Here is a 20,604-nt window from a genome sequence, read left to right on the forward strand (position 1 = left end):
AACAATCACCAAGCAATACTTTCTGCCTCCAAGACTATCAAATGATGGAGGGCCAAACAGATCCATATGGAGAAGCTCCAATGGCCTCTTAGTGTAGATAAGAGTCGTTGGACGATGAGCAGTTTCATGAATCTTTCCTTCAATGCAGACACTGCAAACACGATCTTTAGCAAAACTCACATTTGTTAGTCCACGAATATGGTCCCCTGTCAGAAGACTTTGCAAAGATCTCATATTGACATGAGCTAAACGGCGATGCCAAAGCCAGCCCACATCAACTTTAGCCATTAAACATGTCGCGGTCTTAGGGGGTCGCTTTGAGAAGTTCACCACATAAAGACCATTTTCGACATATCCAACAGAGGCTACTTTAAGAGTCTTGCTCCTCAGGAGGACCACAGTATCAAGATTAAAGAATGTGGAAAAACCCATAATTGCAAGTTGACGAACCGAAAGTAAATTGTAGGCAAGTGACGCAACAAGCATGACCTTCTCAATAGATAACTCTTGAGAGACGACCACCTTACCGAATCCCAACACCTTTGACGAGGATGCATCGGCGAATTGGACATGGGTGGGCATAGATGGAGAAGGATGCACATCCACCACTAAGTCCTTGCTTCCGGTCATATGATTTGTTGATCCACTATCGAGCAACCATGACACCCCACCGGAAGCAAACTCCTGCAATAGATCAAGGCTTGATTTTAGGTACCAATTTTTTAATGGGTCCTTTCATGTTAGAGAAAAGGGTCTTAGGAACCCAGATAGCCCATTCAATATACTCATCGTAGGAACCAACAAATCTGGCATAAACATGCCCATCACTAGCACAACATAAGACATAAGAAGAATTGAGTTTGTCGGCTGTGTTAGTAGGAATGGTTTTGCCCTTCTTGAGGTTTCCATAGTCCACCTTGTTCCTGTTCACCTTCTGAGTCCCCTCACCCTCTTTGACAAAGATGTCCATGAGGGTAGGAGATCGTTTGTTCCTGTTCCTCCTTTTACCTTTTGACTTGGAGGTAAGTCCAAGTCCCTCCTTTCCTACAACACCCTTTTGAGTGCTCAAGAGGTCGTTCAGGCTCTTCTCACCTTGTATGCATGCCACAAGGCCCTTCTCAAGTTTCTCCTTTAACTTGGCATTTTCCTCCACAAGATGTACATGCTCACAAGAGGGGTTAGTTGCACAAGCATTATCAATTAACACAAAGGGAGGACAAGTAGAGATCTCCTTGGTAAGCCTTGCTTGGAGTTGATCATGAGACTCTTTCAGAGAGAAATGAACACCTTTCAAGACCTTGTGGGCCTTGTAAAGTGTGTCAAACTCCTCTTTGAGTCTGTCATGGCAAACCCCAAGAGCGTACTTTTCAGACTTAAGCATACGAGTAAGAACAACATCATGATCTAGTTTCTTTTGCATTTTAGCGCAGTCATCGTTATATGACTCCTCAAGAGCCAAACGAAGAGTGCGCTCCTTTTCTAGAGCATTAGATAATTCAGCAATTTCATCGGCATAGTCACGACTGTGTCCCTGAAGCTCGGAGATGGTCTCCTCATGAGACTCAATGAGGTCAGTGGCCTCACCCAGTTGTTCCAAGAGAGCAACAAAGTGCTTCTTGGGTTCTCCCTTAATAGTGCACAGAAACTTGTCAAGATCATGCTCATTAAGTTCCCCAACATCACTATCTTCAACACAATTTAACAATGAAGGAGCAAAAGCGATGTTGGTCTTAATGATGGGAGTTACCTGATTGATACCTTTTGCCATGAGGCACTTGGTGATGTGGTTCTCGTTGGGGGCGTTGAAGAGAGACACCTTCTGGGGAGAGGTAGTGGCAATAGCAACAGTTGCCGTTGCCACTGTATCATCATCATCATCATCATCGGAAGGGTACTCTTCAAGGGCCACCATCCCTTTTGGGTGGGGTTTCCTCACAAAGTTGTTCTTGATTGGAAATGATTTGGTTTTGTCTTTGCGAATGAGCTTGCCCCGTTGTCTTCCCTTTTCTCATAGGGACATTCGGCCACGAAGTGACTCACGTTACCACAGTTATAACATGTCCTTACTCGTTGTTTGGGTTTGAATCCACTCGAGTTGTTCTTGGTGAAGGTGGGTCCTGAGTTCCTCTTGTTGCCCCAGAATTGCCTTGATGCAAGAGCCATGTGCTCATGATAGGCATACTTTGTGTCTTCAGGGCAGCTCTCCTCTTCATCATCTTCTTCTTCTTCTTCTTCAGGCATTGCTTTTGCTTTCAACGCAAGGTTGGGTGAAGTTGTCTTTGAGCGAACACGAGCAAGTGCATTGTCGGCTGTTTCGTTCATGATTGACATTGCAATGAATTCATCCAACACCTCACTGGAAGACAAGGAGTGGAAGTCTGGCCGCTGACGGATGACAGATGACATGGCTTTGTTGAAAGGCATGATGGCTTTGAGAAACTTGCGCTTGACCCATGTATCATCCACATCCTTGCTCCCATGATCCTTGAGTGCCACAGCAATAGCAGTCACCCTCCGATAGAGATCACGAGGGTCCTCGTCTTCCTTCATCACAAACTCATCGGCCTTATCAAGTATCACTTTATAGTTGGATCGTTGAATGCTTGAGCTTCCCTTGTACAACACCATAATATGCTCCCAGCAATCCTTGGCCAATGTGAAGGGACGCAAGTGAGGAAGATCTTCAGGTGGCACTGCGGACTGGAGAATAAACAAAGCGGAGTGATTGTATTGATTGTTTGCATCTTTTCTTGGAGTGAGGTTGCTTGGATCATGGGGATAATATCCTTGCTCGATGATTCTACACAAGTTTGTTGAGCTGTGATTCAAATGAGACTTAATAGAAAATACCCAGTTAGCAAAGTCACCTTTTACAAGCTTAGGAGGAGGACCAACAGGATTAAGACGCGGTGCGGGAACGGATCCTTCATAGGCCATGGGGGGTGGAACTGAGGCATATGTTCCAGTCCCATCCTTTTCGTGAGATGAGGAAGGTCGCATACCTTTAGCCGCTTCCTTAGAGGAGTTGGCCTCCGAATCGGTGACGATGGGTTTAACCACTATAGCCGGTTTGGGATAACTTTTAAATCCCTCAATTAACTCTTTAAGCATGGTCTTGACTTCGTTCGTCAAGGACGTCTTGAGGGCGGCCATAGCCGTATTCAAGTCGTCCCTTGTGACCGAAGTCAAGTCCATGGCCTCGGGCTGCCCATGGTTAATTCCCTCTTCGCCTTCCATACTCTTCGGGTGGTTAAACCCTTAATAAAGAGACGTGGCTCTGATACCAATTGAAAGGATCGATATGGTTGACTAGAGGGGGGGGGTGAATAGGCAATGACCACTTTTTAATTACTCTTAACAAGTTAAGGTAAACAACATATGGGTTCACAAATAATACAACAATGGGGTGAACCCTAATGAAGCTAATAACGAGAGTTACTAAGACAAGTAAGAGATAAACGACAACATAAGCATACACAAAGTAAATGTTAGAGATAACCACAAGTGGAACCGATGGAGACGAGGATGTGTTACCGAAGTTCCTTCCCTTTGACAGGAAGTACGTCTCCGTTGGAGCGGTGTGGAGGCACAATGCTCCCCAATAAGCCACTAAGGCCACCGTATTCTCCTCAGGCCCTCGCACAATGCAAGGTACCGTGATTCCACTATAGGTGCCCTTGAAGGCGGCGACCGAACCTTTACAAACAAGGTTGGGGCAAACTCCACACAAAGCTTGGAGGCTCCCAACAAGACCACGAAGCTTCACCACAATGGAATGTGGCTTCGAGGTGACCTCAACCGTCTAGGATGCTCAAACACCCAAGAGTAACAAGATTCACAAGGGATTGGTGGGGGAATCAACTTTTCTCTTGGTGGAAGTGTGGATCTAGGCCTTCTCAACCAATCCCTAAAGAATCAACAAGTTTGATTGGCTAGGGAGAGAGATCGGACACTTTTGAGCTTAGGGCGCAACAATGGAGCTTGGGAGAGGAAGAGATAAGGTTCCACAGCTAGAAGAACCCTTTATATAGTGGGGGGGGGGATTCAACCGTTTTCCTACTCTCTGCCCGAGACTAGCGGTACTATCGCTGGGTGCAGCGGTACTACCGCTCGCACTCCAACGGTACTACCGCTGGCTGCAGCGGTACTACCGCTGGCTGGAGCGGTACCACCGCTGGCCCCCTGGTAGTGCATAAGAACTACCACCGCCAAGAAAGTCTTCGCAAAAGGGTCCGTCCACGAACAACCACTAGGCAGGCGGTACTAAGCTCCTGAAGCGGTACTACCGCTGAACAGGGGCGGTACTACCGCTGGTTGCAGCGGTACTACCGCTAGCAGTCCAGCGGTACTACCGCTAGGGCTAGCGGTACTACCGCCAGGGCCAGCGGTACTACCGCTTGGCCCAGCGGTACTACCGCCGGGGGACCATTTGCAAAGAAGAAGGAAACACAAAGGCGGGAGCCACTCCAAAGAAGCTGGTAAGGGAAAATATGTGAAGTGTGCGCGTGCAAAGATTGATTTCACCCAAACCTTTCCACTACGGTTCCCCTCTTAATAGTACGGCTTTCCTATGACTCAAATAAAGAGAATCGTAGAGAACGCCGGTCTTCTGTTTCACGAACGAGGGGGCGAGTCGTCTTGTGCCGTTGACATGTGTTATCTGAAATCTTAATCACACGCACGGTTAGTCCTTTGCGGTACTGTCACCAATCATCAAAATTACTTAGGCATAAACTATGCCCCAACACATACTCTGCATTTAAGTGTGCTAATTATGGTTGGTAGTTGATAAAGCAGAAATATCTTGTTTTGATAGCTAGAGTGAACGATACTCTGCGTTTAAGTGACTATTTGAGTTAATACATGATTTGTAAAACATAGCAATAGACAAAACACAGAAATTAAGTGGCATGTCATCTTCAATATTATATGATCAATATGGATGTTTGATTGTGCCCAAAAGAAACACAAAATTCTTCGTATGAGGTTAGAGTGGATGAAAAATTATCTATTAAATTTCTACATATGAACTATAAGAGAAGAAAATTATCCTCCCTCCGTTCCTAAATATAAGTCTTTTAAGCGATTTCACTAAGGGTCTACATACAGAGCAAAATGATTAAATCTATACTCTAAAGTATGTCTATATACATCCGTATGTAGTCCACTAGTGAAATCTCTACAAAGACTTATATTTAGGAATGGAGGGAGTACAAATTACTCCCTTCGTAAACTAATATAAAAACGTTTAGATCGCTACCCCTCTGTAAACTAATATAAAAATGTTTAGATCATGTTTTTATATTAGTTTACGAAGGGAGTATATTACTTATAATCCTAAGAATCAAACAACTTAAAATCCTCCAAAATTTCGTTTGAATCCTTTGAACCAAAAGGCGTAAAAGGGAATTCTCTCGAAAGAGAAAAAAAAAACACCGCCTCGTCTCTTGTCGCTACCGCACGTGCCGCGCACGAGGTAGTCGATTCCCGTCGCCGGCCTTCTCTGGGCATTAGAAGGTGGAAGCTCTCGGCGCGCCGCACAAACCCTAAACCCCACCCTCCCCACAAATCACGCCGGAATGGCGGCGGAGACGGCGGAGAACGACTCCTCGCACGAAACCCCGCCCCTCGCTGCCACCGCCGGTGTCGCCGGCGGCCCCAATCCCTGCTGCGCGAAGGTAACCAGACCCCCCCCCCCCCCTCTCCTGGACTCTTTGCGACGCGTTCTGTTTCCGGTTCGTTCGCTCGATTCTGACGTTTTTTTTTTTCTTCTTCTTTGGTTCCTAGCTGTGGAAGAAGTACCAGCAGATTGAGAAGAGCCGGGCGGTGCTGCGCGAGGCGGTGAAGCTCCTGAACAGCGAGATCGACAAGGTGCGGAATGAGAAATCAGCTCTTGGCGAAGGTACGGAGTTCTCTAACTCGTTCATGGTCTGCTGATCTGGTTGATTCCTTCCGCATTATGATCCTAGCTAGGTGGAGTGTGTTGGAACGCTCACTTTGCAAGATGAACAAGAACAAAACTAAATTTTGGGTTGTCACACTTTAGCTTGCTATATGTTGAGCTACTGATTGATCTTATAATGAAATCCTTTTCTTCATCTAGAGAAAACAAAACCCTTCATGCATTAGAAGATTGTTCTTCTGAGGTATCTAATGCTCTAAATTCAAATGGCATGCTAGTAGCATGCTACCAGGAATTTAACAGAAGGTGTCTATCCCAAAGAAGATGAGCCTTCCAAAGTATGTTTATTTTCTCTTAATGCTTTCTTATACTCTCTGATAACATCCACTATTTCATCTGTAATATAGACCTTGTCCATGTTGCATGTAGCTAGAAATTCAAATACTTAAGACTTCTGTTACGATCAATCCATAAGGCGTTCTTGTTTCTACATGGCTTTACCACTTAATCTTTGAACCTTTTGGTATGTACATCATGCACTAATAGGTTGTTCTTTATGCTTTCTGAATGATCAGTGTGCAAGGAGGAGCGTCTCCGAGCTGATTCAGCAGAAGCAGCTAGGGATACCGAGTCTGATGCCAGAGATATATTAGAGAAAGAGGTAATTGAACTGAAGGCAGAGAACTCAGCCTTGCATCAAAAACATAATTCCAGCAAAAATAGTGACGAGCTCTTGCGCATCTCTGAGTTGGAGGAAGAAAATAGAAGACTCAAACAGGTTTTAGGAGAAGAAAAGTTGAAAAAGGATTCTGAGAAGAAAAAGGCCGAAGAAGCAAAGAGCAAGGCTATAGAAGCGCAAAAAATTTTGAAGTCTGAAACACATAAGTCTGAAGAGTACAAAAGGCTTGCTGATACAGAAAGAAAAATAGCCAATGATTTGAAGGCATCATGTGAAAAATTGAGGACTGAAGTCAATGAAACCAGGGCGCAGTTGTCTGCTCAGATTCAGAAGACAGGGGAGGCACATAAAAAGGCCGAAGCAGAGAAGCAGAAGGCTGCCAGAGAAAAGAAATGTGCTGATTCTGAAAAAGTGTTAGCAGAGAAGAACAAAAAGCTAATTGAGGTTGAGAGGAAAAAGGCAACGGAAGAGAAGAGCCATTCTAACCATTTAATTGCACAGTTAGAGGAACAGAAGAAACTGAATGAAAGCTTACAAGTTAGCATTGAGGCTCAAAGAAAGAATGCTGTGTCTGAGAAAAACCGCGCAGACCACCTGTTACAGAAGTTGGAAGAAGAGAGAAAACGTAGTGAATGTTTACAGAGGAAGTCTGATGATTTTAGTGCTACTAGGGATATGGTTTCTCTTGGCAAACATGGTATACAACATATTGATGTAGCTACTGAAAGTGCTAACATAAAACTTCTCAAAGAGAAGCTGAAGCGGAAGAAAGATCAAGTAAAGCATGTGAAAAATGAATCAAAGTTGGAGAAATCATTGATAAGAAAAGAGATTGAGCTCCTAAAACAGGACTGGATGCAGCCGCTGAATCGGTTTAACATGCTTGATGACTATCTTGCTGGTGGTGTTCAAGGTGTTCATGCAATGAAAAAGGTATGTACCCTGATAGCTATTTATCAGTGTCATGAGCTCTATGAAGGAAGTTAGTTAAGTAGAATTTGATGCTCAAACGTTTCATGGTAGTGTATAATTTCAAATTCAACGTACAATAGCTCACTACTGCAAACAGAGAATTTCTTCATACAGATATGTAAATATTTTTGCAAAATTGTCTTCATGGTGTATTATTTTTTTCTAATAGTCTGCTCAGATTGTAAAAATAGACTTAACGAAAAATCTAGTAATATCACTTCAATGTTTTGGATGCTAGTTTTTTATCATTATAGATCGTCAAACTTAGGTTTTTTTACTGGTGCAAATGCTAAAAGGACCTGCATTCTGGATCGGACGTAGTACCGTTTTCAAATCGTGACATTGCAGTACTGCTTTTGCCAATCTTCATGTGTTCACATCGAAGAATCGGTGGAAGTTAACAGTGAAGGGGTTTGTAGTACGGCAAGAAAATGTTAGCTCATCTATTCTTGAATTTGATATCATTTTAGATGTTCGATCTACTAGTTCTAACTTTTCCCATTCTATATTAACATGTTAACGGAGTACTGAAAAGAATCTTATTTTATGATAGTTTTAACAATAGATATATTGAATATTGTTATCATTTTGTGCCAGTTTGATACTTAAATGTTAATTATTTGAATTAATTTCTATTTAGAAAAATCCATTGAATATCAATGCTGTTTATGTTGCCAATTTCACACTGCAGTGCATAGTTAAGAGAATTTGAATCATAATACAAACACTCAGAACTTGTTACCATGCTTCCCTGTGGTTATTCATGATAAATTTTTATCTATTATATACCTCTACTAGAACAATGCTGGTGCGTTGCAACGGGATATAAATATTCTAGTGCGTTAGCTTGTTATTTACGTGCCCATATTAATGCCATTGTGTCAATAAATGTTTATCAATTCCTGCCAGTGATTTACCTTATATTTTGATGAGAAGTTTGGTAAGTAAATTAAAGTGGAATTGGTTCGGATGGCAAGTAAATAAGGTGATTGATTATCATACGGGGAAGGTTGGACGAAGAGGTGGCGGGAAGAAAAGTGAGACATCGAACCTTACATTCTTTTTAAGTAGTAGTAGAGATAGAGATACCAGTATAAAAAGGACGAGTTGGATGCGATACGTCTCATATGAGCTGTGCAAAATCTATAATCCAAAACGTAAGTCCAAGTACATTTTGATACAAAGACTAAAGTGGATTTTATTTTTGATGTCACAAGAGGTGCAATTGGTATATCTAGACCAAATGGTGTGCACTTGCTAGTGTTTTTTACATGTAGATGCCATTAATATTCTTTTGACCAGCTGCTGAATTTTATTAGTATGCACCTACTTTTCAGTTTTAACATTTGCTTAGAATTTTCTCTCGTGCCTACTTCTGTATGAACTGACGTTATCATTGATCATCTTGGCAGTTGAAGCGTCAACCGGAGGTACATGACTTGGAACGCACTCTTCGTCCTCATAATCCAGTTGCTGCCCCATATTTCGAGTTACAAGCTGGGATTATTCCTTTTACTTCTGCCCCAAGAGAGTACACTTCATATCAGTTGCCTAGAGAAAGCTGCACAAGACCAATCTCAGGTACTAGTTCTGAATTGGAGCCTCCTATTGGTACTGCTCTCAGAACAGAGTCGAAAAATCACCACAGATCTTCACGTCCCACATCCATATCTGATAAAAAGTTCACGGGCTCTCAGGGTAAGGAAAGCCTATTTGTCTTATCAACAGGTACCAGAAAGAACCAGAACTCGACAGGTTCAGAGTTACCCCCTAAAGACTGCAGTACAAGGAAACGAGATAGAGCGCTGCTGGAGATTTCTGGTCATTCATCTCGACAGAAGGCATTGAAGTCATCACTGCCTCGTGGTACAAGAGTTGCAGATCAAATGCCTAATGGTGGTAGGAAGAGAAAAAGGACAAAAAATTCTGTAGAATCACTTTCACATGATGCCGCTGCAAATGATTATTTGGCATTCAGTGATGATCGTTCATGTCCGCAGCAACAAAATATCATCATCCCATGTATAACCAAAGAGGGTTTGCAAAATCATACCAGGAAATGTCATGTGGCCGTTGATAAATCCTTGAGTGGCTGTGCTAAAGTATTGTCTCCTGGAGCAGCAAATGCTTGCGCAAGCAGCAAATTTGCTTCATTGTTCTCTTTTGAGAAATTGATCGAAGGGGACTGCTTGAAGTTGCTGAATTTGGACAATGATGCTGACGAGGAGAAGTACAGAAAGGCAATAGAGAGACCTCTTTCACCAGATGTGCCCATTGTTCTACCCACTATAGCTAGAAGGCCTATGTCTCCGCATTTGGCTGATGGCAACGATATATATGATAGAGATTGTTCTGCATCAAGGTCCGATGGCAGTTTGTCGGAAGTTCAGAAATTATCTCAGAATGCTAAGTTTCAATCATCCTGTAGTAGAACTGGACATGGTGGCAGTGTTAAGGAGCTGTGTGTACACAATAATAAATCTAATACAGTAGATAATGATCCTTACAACGCCAACTTGGTTGATGGGTCAGTTACAGCCAGATCGGTCAGTGTTTCAGGTGGAAATGTGGCCTCAAATTCGTTAGTTTCTGTCGCTATCGATTTGGGAAATTCTACGGGACCACAGTTCTCAGAAAGTAGCTGCAGAGGCCATGCAAATGCAAGTTTGCATTCGGCACCTAATAAAAGCAGGCTAAATCAAATGTCTGATGCATCATCAGATCTTGAACTGCAAAGTAATGTTGGAACAAGTAAAGCACAAGTAGCTGGGTCAATCAATTTGACCTCAAATAGTGTGATTGGTCGTTGTCATGGAGCCGGAAACAACACTATTGACTTTGTTGGAGTTTCTAGTTTGAAAAGAAGCAGCCTAATAAAGATACTTCGCTATTGGGATGCCCTGATTTCTGAAGCTAGTAAACTTTCTGAGGATATTTATGTTGATGGTCCATTACTAGAAAGAGTATCAACCGAACCATTGCTGCTTCCAGAGTAAGTCTGCTTGCATCGAGCTGACTGCTTATCTATTCATTTTAGCAGTTACATGCTCTTCCATTACTCAAACGAGCATTCATATTGCAAAAAAGTAACACGTCTCTTTTCTTATGCAGAGAGAAGATTCCCCTCATTTTTTCCCTTTTGTTGTGGGATGTTCATAAATTAACAACAGAACCTGTTGATCTATACTTTGCTTCGTCGGCTTTTTCCATGACTGGTATGATGATGGTTAGGCTTTTGATATTTCAGTTTTTTCATCGCTTAATTATTTCCCTTCCCCCTTTTGTGCAAACAAATACTCCCTCCGTCCCAAAATTCTTGTCTTAGATTTGTCTAGATATGAATGTATCTAGTCACGCTTTAGTATTTAGATACATTCATTTCTAAACAAACCTAAGACAAGAATTTTGGGATGGAGGGAGTAATAAATAACTGGGTTTGCAACTTTGATGTGGTTATGCTGTGCAAGAACTTTGTGCAAACCTTTGGTTCCTTTGGGAGAGTTTAGAACCAGTTAAGAGTAAAATCAACTAAAGTACCGCAAAAAAATGGAATTCCATTAGATTTGTAATTTTTGACTTTGATGCTGTTCCACTAGGCAGAAACTTGTTAAATGCTACAGTTTTATATACCATTGGTAGCCTTTTAAACACTGCTCTTATTTGTCTATCATCTCTCATAAAGTTACACAGTGTTACTTCTACTTCTACCAATATCATTTTATATTCTCACGCGTTAATTGAAATTCTTTGATGGCAGTATTTGAGATTATTCATCAAGTTTAGATTGTGATATGACAAGTAGTTTTCTTCTGAAGTGCTTGTAGGTTATTTGTCAAGTTCAGTTTGTGAGTATTTTTCTTCTGGGGGAGCGATTTAGCTTTCTTTTTCTATAAGAAACTACTCCATGCCTTGGTTGTCTTCATCATTCATTGTTATTAACTTATTTTATACTTGAGCTGCACCACATGCAATTATGGCTGTACCGAACTAGTCATTGTATGTTGTACAAATAGCTTCTGAATCGCGTTTTCAGGCATTATTTGAAATTTCCATTATTTTTCTTGCAGTGAAACCTTACATGGAAACGAGATTGGGCTTCCTTAAAGGCAATCATCTGGATGTCCTTGTCTCCTTAATTGAGGATTTTCTCATGAACAAAGAAGTTATGGTTTGTGATAAAATGGGAGTTAAGAATTCTGATGCAATCAATTATTGCCACCTAGATGATGAAACTGGTATACAAGTATCCACCAAGCCTGCGACTGTAAATCAGTTTATCTCTGCTTGCATCCTTTTGGCTTCAATATGTGTTAAAGTGGAGAGGCTGGATGTTGTTTTAGAGGTTTCGTACAGAGTTCTTCAGATGGGCAAATTAAACCTTTCTTGGACCATGTTAGCTCTCCATGTCTTTGGTTCCGTATGTGGTGATAAGTTGCGCTTTCTGAAGAGCTGTGACCTTCTCATGACAACTATACGGTTGGTTGTCCTGCTTCTTGAGAGCACAGACACTTCTTCATGCCTTGTGTCGTCTTATATTCAGTCCAATAGACCAACAACTTTCCCATCATGTACACATTGTGTGTTTGATGTGGATACAGTGTCTATAGATGTTTTTATCTCTTCTCTGCTCAATGAGTTAGATTTATGTGCTCTGTCATGGAACAATAACGCCAATTCAAATGAAACTATTACAAGGCAAAGTTCTCATTCGGGACCAAGTGGACTGGAAATCAATTGTGGCGAATCTTGCAATATCTCCAAGCAAGCAAAACTTACTGAGGGTCCCAATTATCCTGCAGGGAGAGACTTGTGCTATTTTGCTGAGATAATATCTCTGATTGAGTTGTTTGGGAGCTACATGGTATGATCAACTTTGTGATCTTATTTTATTTCAGTTTATCTTGATGGTTTATTATTTGAAATTATCTAACATGTGAACAATATTGACTGCTAGACGACACATTTTCATGTACTAGGGCAACTTATTTCATAGTTGGATAGTATTAGTTTAATAGTTTTTACTTTTAGCTTCCCTGTCAAATCAGAGTCATTTCAAAAGAACTAAACATCGTCCTTTCTAGCATGACGGCTTTTTTGATGAACTTTGCTCAAGTTAAATCTATTCTTCTTATTATTAGTAGCAATCTAATATCTGCTGTGCAATTGTACACATCATCTGTCTCATTATAGGCTGACTATTCATGTTTGTGTTTTAGAGCTGCGAGTGGACATACAAAAATGTTGTTGTTCGTCTTCTGAAGATTTTGGAATCATGCACATGTGAGGAGTATTCAGCTGCTCTCTTGGTACTTGTTAGCCAGCTTGGAAGGTTTGTGCCATTTACCTTCTGCTTTTAAATATGAATGCTTAGAAATTACTTTCACAGTTGTGCAATATGTACTGCCTTCATTTTTTTAATTCATGTTCTTTACGGGGAAATGTGTTGTTTCTATTTGATGTTACAGGATTTTAGTAAGAGATACTAGTCATGTACCTATGTATTCCTGTAGTTCCCCTAGCTCAGTCTGTCTACCTTTTCCTGCATTTAATCTCTTTATTTGTTAGCCACAAAGGGTAAAGGTATGAGGTTTCGGGGACGAACAATTTAATATGGTAGCAAGACACTCAACTTAATATGTGGTTTACCCTTGTGCCTTTTAGGAATAGTAAGTGTACAGAAGTCTAAAATATCAAATAAAAAAGGGATAATTAATTTCATGCCCTTAGTTGTGTCTCACTTAGCAGTTTTGCTCCTAGTTTCCAAAAATACCGAGTCCTGCCCAAGCCACTTTGGTTCTCTAATGCTTTTGCCCTTCCGTCATGATTCCATCTGATCAAAGACGTTTGACTGTTAGAGGGACATTTTTCTGGAACCCTTTGCCCCTCCTTACATCTCCAGTTAAAAAATAAAGAAAAATCAGTGCCTTACAGGTGGGGCCCATCGTCTCTCTCATCTCTTACTAAAGGATCTAGTCAAAATCGGTCAAAGAGAGGGGATAATCCAGAGCGTTGATGGGAAGCTCGTGCGGCTTGGTCGTTGCCGGCTTCGGCGAACGTCAGCGCCACGAGGGCTACCGACCATCGGCGAGGCCATGATTATATGTTCTTTAAATGAGTCTATTAACAGCAACAACAACAACAACAAAGCCTTTAGTCCCAAACAAGTTGGGGTAGGCTAGAGGTGACCAACTGTTGAACCGGTATGGGCCCAAGCCAATCAAGCTTATCTCTTAGGGCCCAAGCCCATGTGGGGTGCTGATCTAGAAGGGGACATCCAGTCCTCCCGTTCCCATCCAAGAAGCCACACGAGAGGAACCCCTCGCGCTAGCCACCTGACTGCTGCTCGCCCCCGTCGGTAGGTACCTCTCTCCCTCGATTCTACATGGTATCAGAGGCCTGGACGGCAGGACCTGAGGTGAAGGCGGCAGCGCTGGCCGGCGAGGTGGCGGGGTCTGGCAAGGCGGCACCGCAGATCAGAGCCGGCAGCAAGCGCGACGAGCTCGTGGTGCGGAGAGGCTGCGCGTGTGAGCGGGAGACGCAGGGGGCAGCGCAGGAGCTGCGTCCATGCGTGCGTGCTGCTAGAGTTGCAGACCAGGCCGAGTGGAGGCTGCTTGTGCTGGCTGCTGCTGGTGGAACTGCGGGAAAGAGGAGGAGCAGAGGAGGAGCGGTAGAGGGGGAAGAAGGACAGCTGCTGATGCCTGCTGGTGCATCTGGAGTGGGCTGCTACTGATTGCCCAAGGAGAAGATTGCAGCTGCTGTTGCTGCTAGTGCTACCACTTGTGTTGGTGGTTTGCTGCTAGAGTTGCTGCTTCTGCTGTAGTTTGCGGAAGAGGAGGCGGCTGCTGTGCAGTGCTGTGCTGAATTGCTACTGCTGCCTTGCTGTGTCTAGGAGGAAGAAGGGGCTGCTGTTTGGAGAGGAAGGAGGAATTGTTGGTGTTGTGCTGCTGTTGTTTGCTGAAGGTGAAGGGGGCAACTACTAGAGCTGCTACTGAGTTGTTGGTTTTGCTGCTGCTGAAAGTGGACGAGGTGTTGTGTGTTGGAGCTGCTGCTGCTGATTGTAGAGGAGAGGGGCTTGAGAGGGAGAGCCTCATGCTCAAGGAGAGGCTCTTCCTAATGGAGCAGGAGGTCAGCAAGGGATGCCGTCTCGTGACCATCGAGGCACGTTTGGCAGGGGCAGATGGTGCTGCTGGCAGCGCCAAGAAAGCTGTTGTTCTGGAGTAGATGAGTGCGGCTGGTGCTCACCATGCAGTCATGGAGTATCTAGGGAATGATGACATGAGAAGGGGTGATGTGGAGCCAAAGAAGAGTGGTGAGGACAGTGCAGAGAAGGCCAGTGCAGGGTCAGAGAAGGAATACAACATGACTGTAGCCGAGTTTGAGAGGCTCAGGGAGGAATTGGTAAGCCTCAAGAGGAAGGTGGAGGAAATCCAGGCTGGCCAGGAAACAGGCGAGGGGGCGACACGTGAGAAGGTTGCTCAGACCGTTAAGTTGAGGGCTGAGTTGGAGGAGCTTCATGCTTTCATATCACAGCTCCAAACTGCACTGCAGGCTTGAATGCTTGCTATGGAGACTGTGCTCACTAGACCTCCACTAATGAAGATAACCCCGGGAAAGGCATCTCTTGATGCTAATGAGAATGGTCCAGAATGGGTTCTAGACTCTGGAGCATCTAGGCATGTTGCGGGCAACTCCTGCGTGTTCGAGTCTTACAATAAGCACCCTCCTTCTCACACGGGCACTATACAAACTGTTGATGGCACAAAACAGCTCGTCATTGGGGTTGGTACAGTAAAGTGCACTTCGACCATCTCCCTATCCTCAGTTTTACATGTGCCAGCTTTTCCTGTCAATTTGGTCTCTTTCAGTGCTATCATTGATCAAATAGACTGTCGTGTGATCCTTAACATATTCGCTTGCCAGATTCAGGACTGACAGACGAGAAAGACGGTTGGGACTGGCACCAGGGGTAGGGGGCTTTGGTATATGGATCAGGGGGTGCAGTCAGACTTGGTTTGTGTTGCGACCATGGAGGACAAGGAGAAGTAGGTGATGATCCATCACTGTAGGATGGGCCATGTCTCGTTTGACAAGATGAGTAGAATATTTTCGAATGTTATGTGTGGAATAGGCAAGGGCAAGGTGACATGTGATGCTTGCAAATATGCAAAACACACAAGAGCTACATATGTGAGTAAGGGGCTTAGGAGCATATCTCCTTTTATGCTCATTCATTCGGATGTATGGAAGAGCCCAGTTGTGTCAGTAAATGGAATGAAGTACTTCGTTACCTTTATTGACTGCTATACTCGTATAACTTGGATTTATTTCACAAGGATGAGGTGTTCAACTGTTTTAAGGATTTTCATACCTTGGTAAAGAATCAGTTTAAGGTGCAGGTGCAGGTGATCAGGGCTGACAATGGCACAGAGTATGTGAACAACACCTTTGGAGCCTTCTTGTCTAACCAAGGGATTCTTCATCAGACTTCTTGTCCGGACACCTACCCTCAGAATAGAGTGGCAAAAAGGAAGAATCGACATATTCTTGAGGTTGCTCGGTCGTTGATGTTTACCATGAATGTGTCCAAGTTCTTGTGGAGTGAAGCAGTTACGACAGCCACATACCTGATCAATCGGACACCTTCAAGGATACTCAGCATGAAATCGCCGTGTGAATTGCTGTTTGGAGAAAATAAGTTCGTTGTTCCCCCAAAGTTGTTTGGCAGTACCTGCTTTGTTCGTGATCACCGATCTTCTGTTGGGAAGCTAGATCTGTGAGCAGTGAAGTGTGTTTTTCTAGGCTATGCTTCGAGTCAGCATGGTTACAAATGTTGGTGCCCCTCTGAGAAATGCAGTATGGATGTCACTTTCAGGGAGTGAGAGCCATTCTATGGTAGACCGACAAACCTAAGTCTGTTGTTTGCGGAGCTTGACCACTTGCACTCTGTGCAGGATGGTCAAGAGGGGGAGAAGGCTGTATCTCGTTCTCAAGATGATTCTATGGGCACTAACACTGATGAGGATGTACATGTTTAAGTCCAGCCAACTGTGGGTACAATTCCGGTTGGTACTCTCACTGATGGTGATGTGCAGGTCCAGGTTCAGCCAACAGTGGGTTCCATTGATCAGATTGGTAAACTCCAACTCCCCGTTCAAGATCGGTGGCAAGAGATTCCCGTCGTGTACTCTCGACGACAGCCACAAGTGCCACAAGTGCATAGCTCATCTGACACACGTCTTGTATATTCACGGCGACAACCACAAGTGCATGGGGAGCAATCAGTGCAAGGGGAACTGCCTATTGCGTTGCGAAAGGGGACACGTGAAGCGGCACAGAAGGCTTTACCACGAGATGTTTTTGATGATCATGACATTGGAAGTTTTGTGTCTTGTGAGGCATTTTCTCCTTCCTATAGAGCGTTTGTTGCCTCTCTTCAAATTGTGTCGATCCCAAAGGATTGGAAGGCTGCAAAGCAAGATCCGAAGTGGTGCGAAGCGATGATAAAAGAGTTGGAAGCATGAGGAAAAACAAGACTTGGGTGCTAACCACATTGCCAGCCGAAAAGAAAGCGGTGAGTTGTAAGTGGATCTATACAGTGAAGCAGAATCCCGAGGGGAAGGTGGAACGGTACAAGGCCAGATTGGTTGTCAGAGGATATAGTCAAACTTATGGAATTGATTATGACGAGACGTTTGCTCCTGTGGCAAAGATGAACACAGTAAGGATATTGGTTTCCTGTGCTGAAGTTGCATCAACTAGATGTCAAGAATGCCTTCTTGCATGGTGAGTTGAAGGAAGAAGTGTACATGGAGATACCACCAGGTTTTGGTACTTCAGAGACCACGGGAAAGTTATGCAGACTGAAGAAATCCTTGTATGGACTGAAGCAATCACCGAGGGCATGGTTTGATAGATTCGGGCTTGTTGTTCGTGGTATGGGGTATGGTCAATGTAACGGTGACCACACTCTGTTCTACAGACACTTTGATCGGAAGATCACCATTCTTGCAGTTTATGTGGATGACATTATTATCACTCAAGATGATAAGGAGGAAATAGAGAGATTGAAGGGGTGTCTAAGCAAGGAGTTTGAGGTAAAGGATTTGGGTAACCTAAAACACTTCCTTGGTATTGAAGTGGCCAGGACAAAGAAGGAAATATCTTTGTGCCAATGGAAATACACCTTAGATCTCTTGAGTGACATGGGCATGGTGGGATGTCGTGCAGCCCCTACTCCGATTGAACAAAATTATCAAGTGACGGCACAATCAGGAGAGCTGGTGAATAAGGAAGTTTACCACAAACTGGTTGGGAGGTTATTGTACTTGTGTCATACCAGGCCTGACATTATGTATGCCGTGGGCGTGGTGAGCAGATACATGCATGAACCAAGGAGTGGGCATCTTGATATTGTGCACAGAATTCTAAGATACTTGAAGGGGACTTCGGGTAAAGGGTTGTGGTTTGCGAAGAGTGGACATCTTGAGGTGGATGGCTATAGTGACTCTGATTGGGCCAGTTGTAAAATGATAGAAGATCAACTTCTGGCTATTGCGTGTTTGTGGGAGGAAATTTGGTGTCATGGAGAAGCAAGAAACATATGGTTGTGTCTAGATCAATAGCAGAAGCTGAATATAGAGCATTATCTCAAGGGTTGTGTGAAATGCTCTGGGTGAAGTACCTACTGAGCGAGTTGAAACTTCTGATGAAGGGGCCCTTGAAGGTGTGGTGTGACAATCAGTCAGCTATAGCCATTGCTAATAATCCAGTTCAACATGATAGGACAAAGCATGTAGAAATTGATCGCTTCTTCATTAAGGAGAAACTTGATGCTGGGATCATCAACCTTACTCATGTTATCTCCGGGCAGCAGTTTGCAGATTGCTTGACAAAGAGATGGGAACAAAGGACTCTAGCTTGGCATGTGACAAGATGGGAATGATAGATATCTACCACCCATCTTGAGGGGGAGTGTTGAACCGGTATGGGCCCAAGCCCATCAAGGTTTTCTCTTAGGGCCCAAGCCCATGTGGGGTGCTGACCTAGAAGAGGACATCGAGTCCTCTTGTTCCTATCCAAGAAGCCACACGAGAGGAACCCCTCGCGCTAGCCACCAGACTGTTGCTCGCCCCTGTCGGTAGGTACCTCTCTCCATTGATTCTAGACCAACTCATGGTTCTGGCACATGGGTAGCAAGCTTCCACGCATCCCCTGTCCATGGCTAGTTCTTTGGTGATACTCTAGTCCTTCGGATCTATCTGTACGGACTCCTCCCATGTAGTTCGATCTACCCCGGCCTCTTTTGATATTATCAACATGCTTTGGCCATCTGCTATGCATTGGAGCTTCTGGAGGCCTGCGCTGAATATGTCCAAATCATCTCCGATGATGTTGGACCGGCTTCTCTTCAATCGGTGCTACCCCAACTCTATCTTGGATATCATCATTCCGGATTCGGTCTTTCCTTGTGTGGCCACACATCCATCTAAACATGCGCATCTCCGCCACACCTAACTGATGCACATGTCTCCTTTTAGTCGGCCAACACAGCCCCATACAACATAGCGGGTCAAACTGCCGTCCTATAGAGCTTGCCTTTTAGTTTTTCTGGCACTCTTTTGTCACAGGGAATGCCAGAAGCTTGGTGCCACTTCATCCATCCGGCTTTGATGAATTAGTGGTGAAATGATCTCTTAGCCTTCTATGTTCTCTCTAGTTTTACAACTAGACATGTTTTTTAGCTTTAGGAGGCCGTGTAAGGGTGATAGTCTCTTTCCCCCTCTTCTTTTTATTTTGAATATATGCTTTTGTGCATGTTCATTGCATACATATTGTTCCAGCTTCTGTTAATAGATTTAGTCTAGCAATTACGTGTTACCTTCTGGAGTTGTTTTCACCTTTCATCGACATATTTACAATTGCTTGATTTCTATTTTCCAGGTTTTTCATTGATGACGTTGGTCATGAGACAGAATCAGTAGTTGAGCTGAGGAACAAGTTAGCAGTGCTAATAGGAACTAGTTTTACAGGATCAAGGAGCATACCTGTTCAGTTTTCTGCCATTGGTGCACTGCTCAGTCTCTTTCCGTTGACATTTGATAAAATAGTTTCTAGCCAGACTGGACCATTATCAGGTCCATGTGTTCTGCAAGCGCGTCAGATTTCTGAATGGTTCGGTCAGTTAAGCAAGGAGAATCAATCTTTTGCTCGTTCCTTTTTTAGCTGAGTCAGTAGGTATTGCAGCACGTGGGCTTTCTGCTTGGACTCTTGGCTTGGTGTTCCCGCGGTCTAAGAAACTAAGAAAGCATGCCCTTGATATTTTGGGTTGCTCAGCATGCAGGGTGCACTCATGATCTCACATGATGACATTATCGCCCAGAGAGCATATGGAGGAGGATGTTTTATTCTTCTCTTTGTGGAAGCTGAACTTGACTTCTCTGCATAACTTTTGAGGCAGTTTTGAGATTCAAATGCAGAACCACAAGCTGTAGACTAAGAATTGTGCTTCTTCATGCATAATTCTTTTGGCAGAAATCAGAATATACAAGGTTCACTAGAAATATTTTGCCAACAAGGCTAAATTTGAAAGTGGTTACATGTCTGGGATCATTGAAGGAGGTACTTCAAATTTGGTAGATGAGACCTGGTTCAGCTCAACATCGAATATCTTCAACGTCGCAAAGAGGGTCTGTGGTATGTTCTGATCTGAAAGCCTGCATGGGCCACAAGCCACCAACCCCGACGCTGGTCAACAAATCTGATTTTTTCTTTTGGCAGGTGACGTAAGGTACTTGATCCACGAAACAGCAGAGTATGCTCTTGTGAACAATTTTTTTCTGGAGGTGATTCAGAATTTTATGGTATCACCTTCCGAGCACTTTTTAGAACTTGTTGACCGTAGAGGTAGATGTACAGCAGCAAAAGTCCAAAAGAGTCCTTTCCCAGCGCGGGGTGTAACTCGTTCCTTCTGATGTATGAAGGTGAAGTTCCATCATAACATAATGAAATAAGCTTCTAGCGCTCCTATCAATTTCGTATGATTCTCATCTCA

At 43.6% G+C, this 20,604-nt stretch overlaps 1 protein-coding gene across 4 annotated transcripts; it reads left to right on the plus strand.

Annotated features, from left to right (window-relative positions):
- The first annotated feature begins 5,499 nt into the window (after positions 1 to 5,499).
- Positions 5,500 to 20,590, plus strand: LOC123444510. 4 transcript variants are annotated; one of them, XM_045121241.1, is made up of 9 exons: positions 5,501 to 5,678; positions 5,788 to 5,902; positions 6,478 to 7,514; positions 8,966 to 9,134; positions 9,282 to 10,545; positions 10,665 to 10,768; positions 11,621 to 12,414; positions 12,770 to 12,882; positions 19,494 to 20,590. In XM_045121241.1, the coding sequence occupies exons 1-9, from the start codon at positions 5,580 to 5,582 to the stop codon at positions 19,777 to 19,779; spliced, it is 3,981 nt and encodes a 1,326-aa protein (XP_044977176.1). In that variant the 5' UTR covers positions 5,501 to 5,579; the 3' UTR covers positions 19,780 to 20,590. The 4 variants fall into 4 exon arrangements, with proteins under 4 accessions (XP_044977175.1, XP_044977176.1, XP_044977177.1 ...); XM_045121240.1 differs by having other exon boundaries at positions 5,500 to 5,678; positions 8,966 to 10,545; XM_045121242.1 differs by lacking the exon at positions 5,501 to 5,678 and adding an exon at positions 6,184 to 6,240 and having other exon boundaries at positions 5,811 to 5,902; positions 8,966 to 10,545.
- Positions 20,591 to 20,604: the final 14 nt, after the last annotated feature.

Source organism: Hordeum vulgare, chromosome 3H (assembly GCF_904849725.1).
Source record: "Hordeum vulgare subsp. vulgare chromosome 3H, MorexV3_pseudomolecules_assembly, whole genome shotgun sequence".
Taxonomy (NCBI): Eukaryota; Viridiplantae; Streptophyta; class Magnoliopsida; order Poales; family Poaceae; genus Hordeum; species Hordeum vulgare.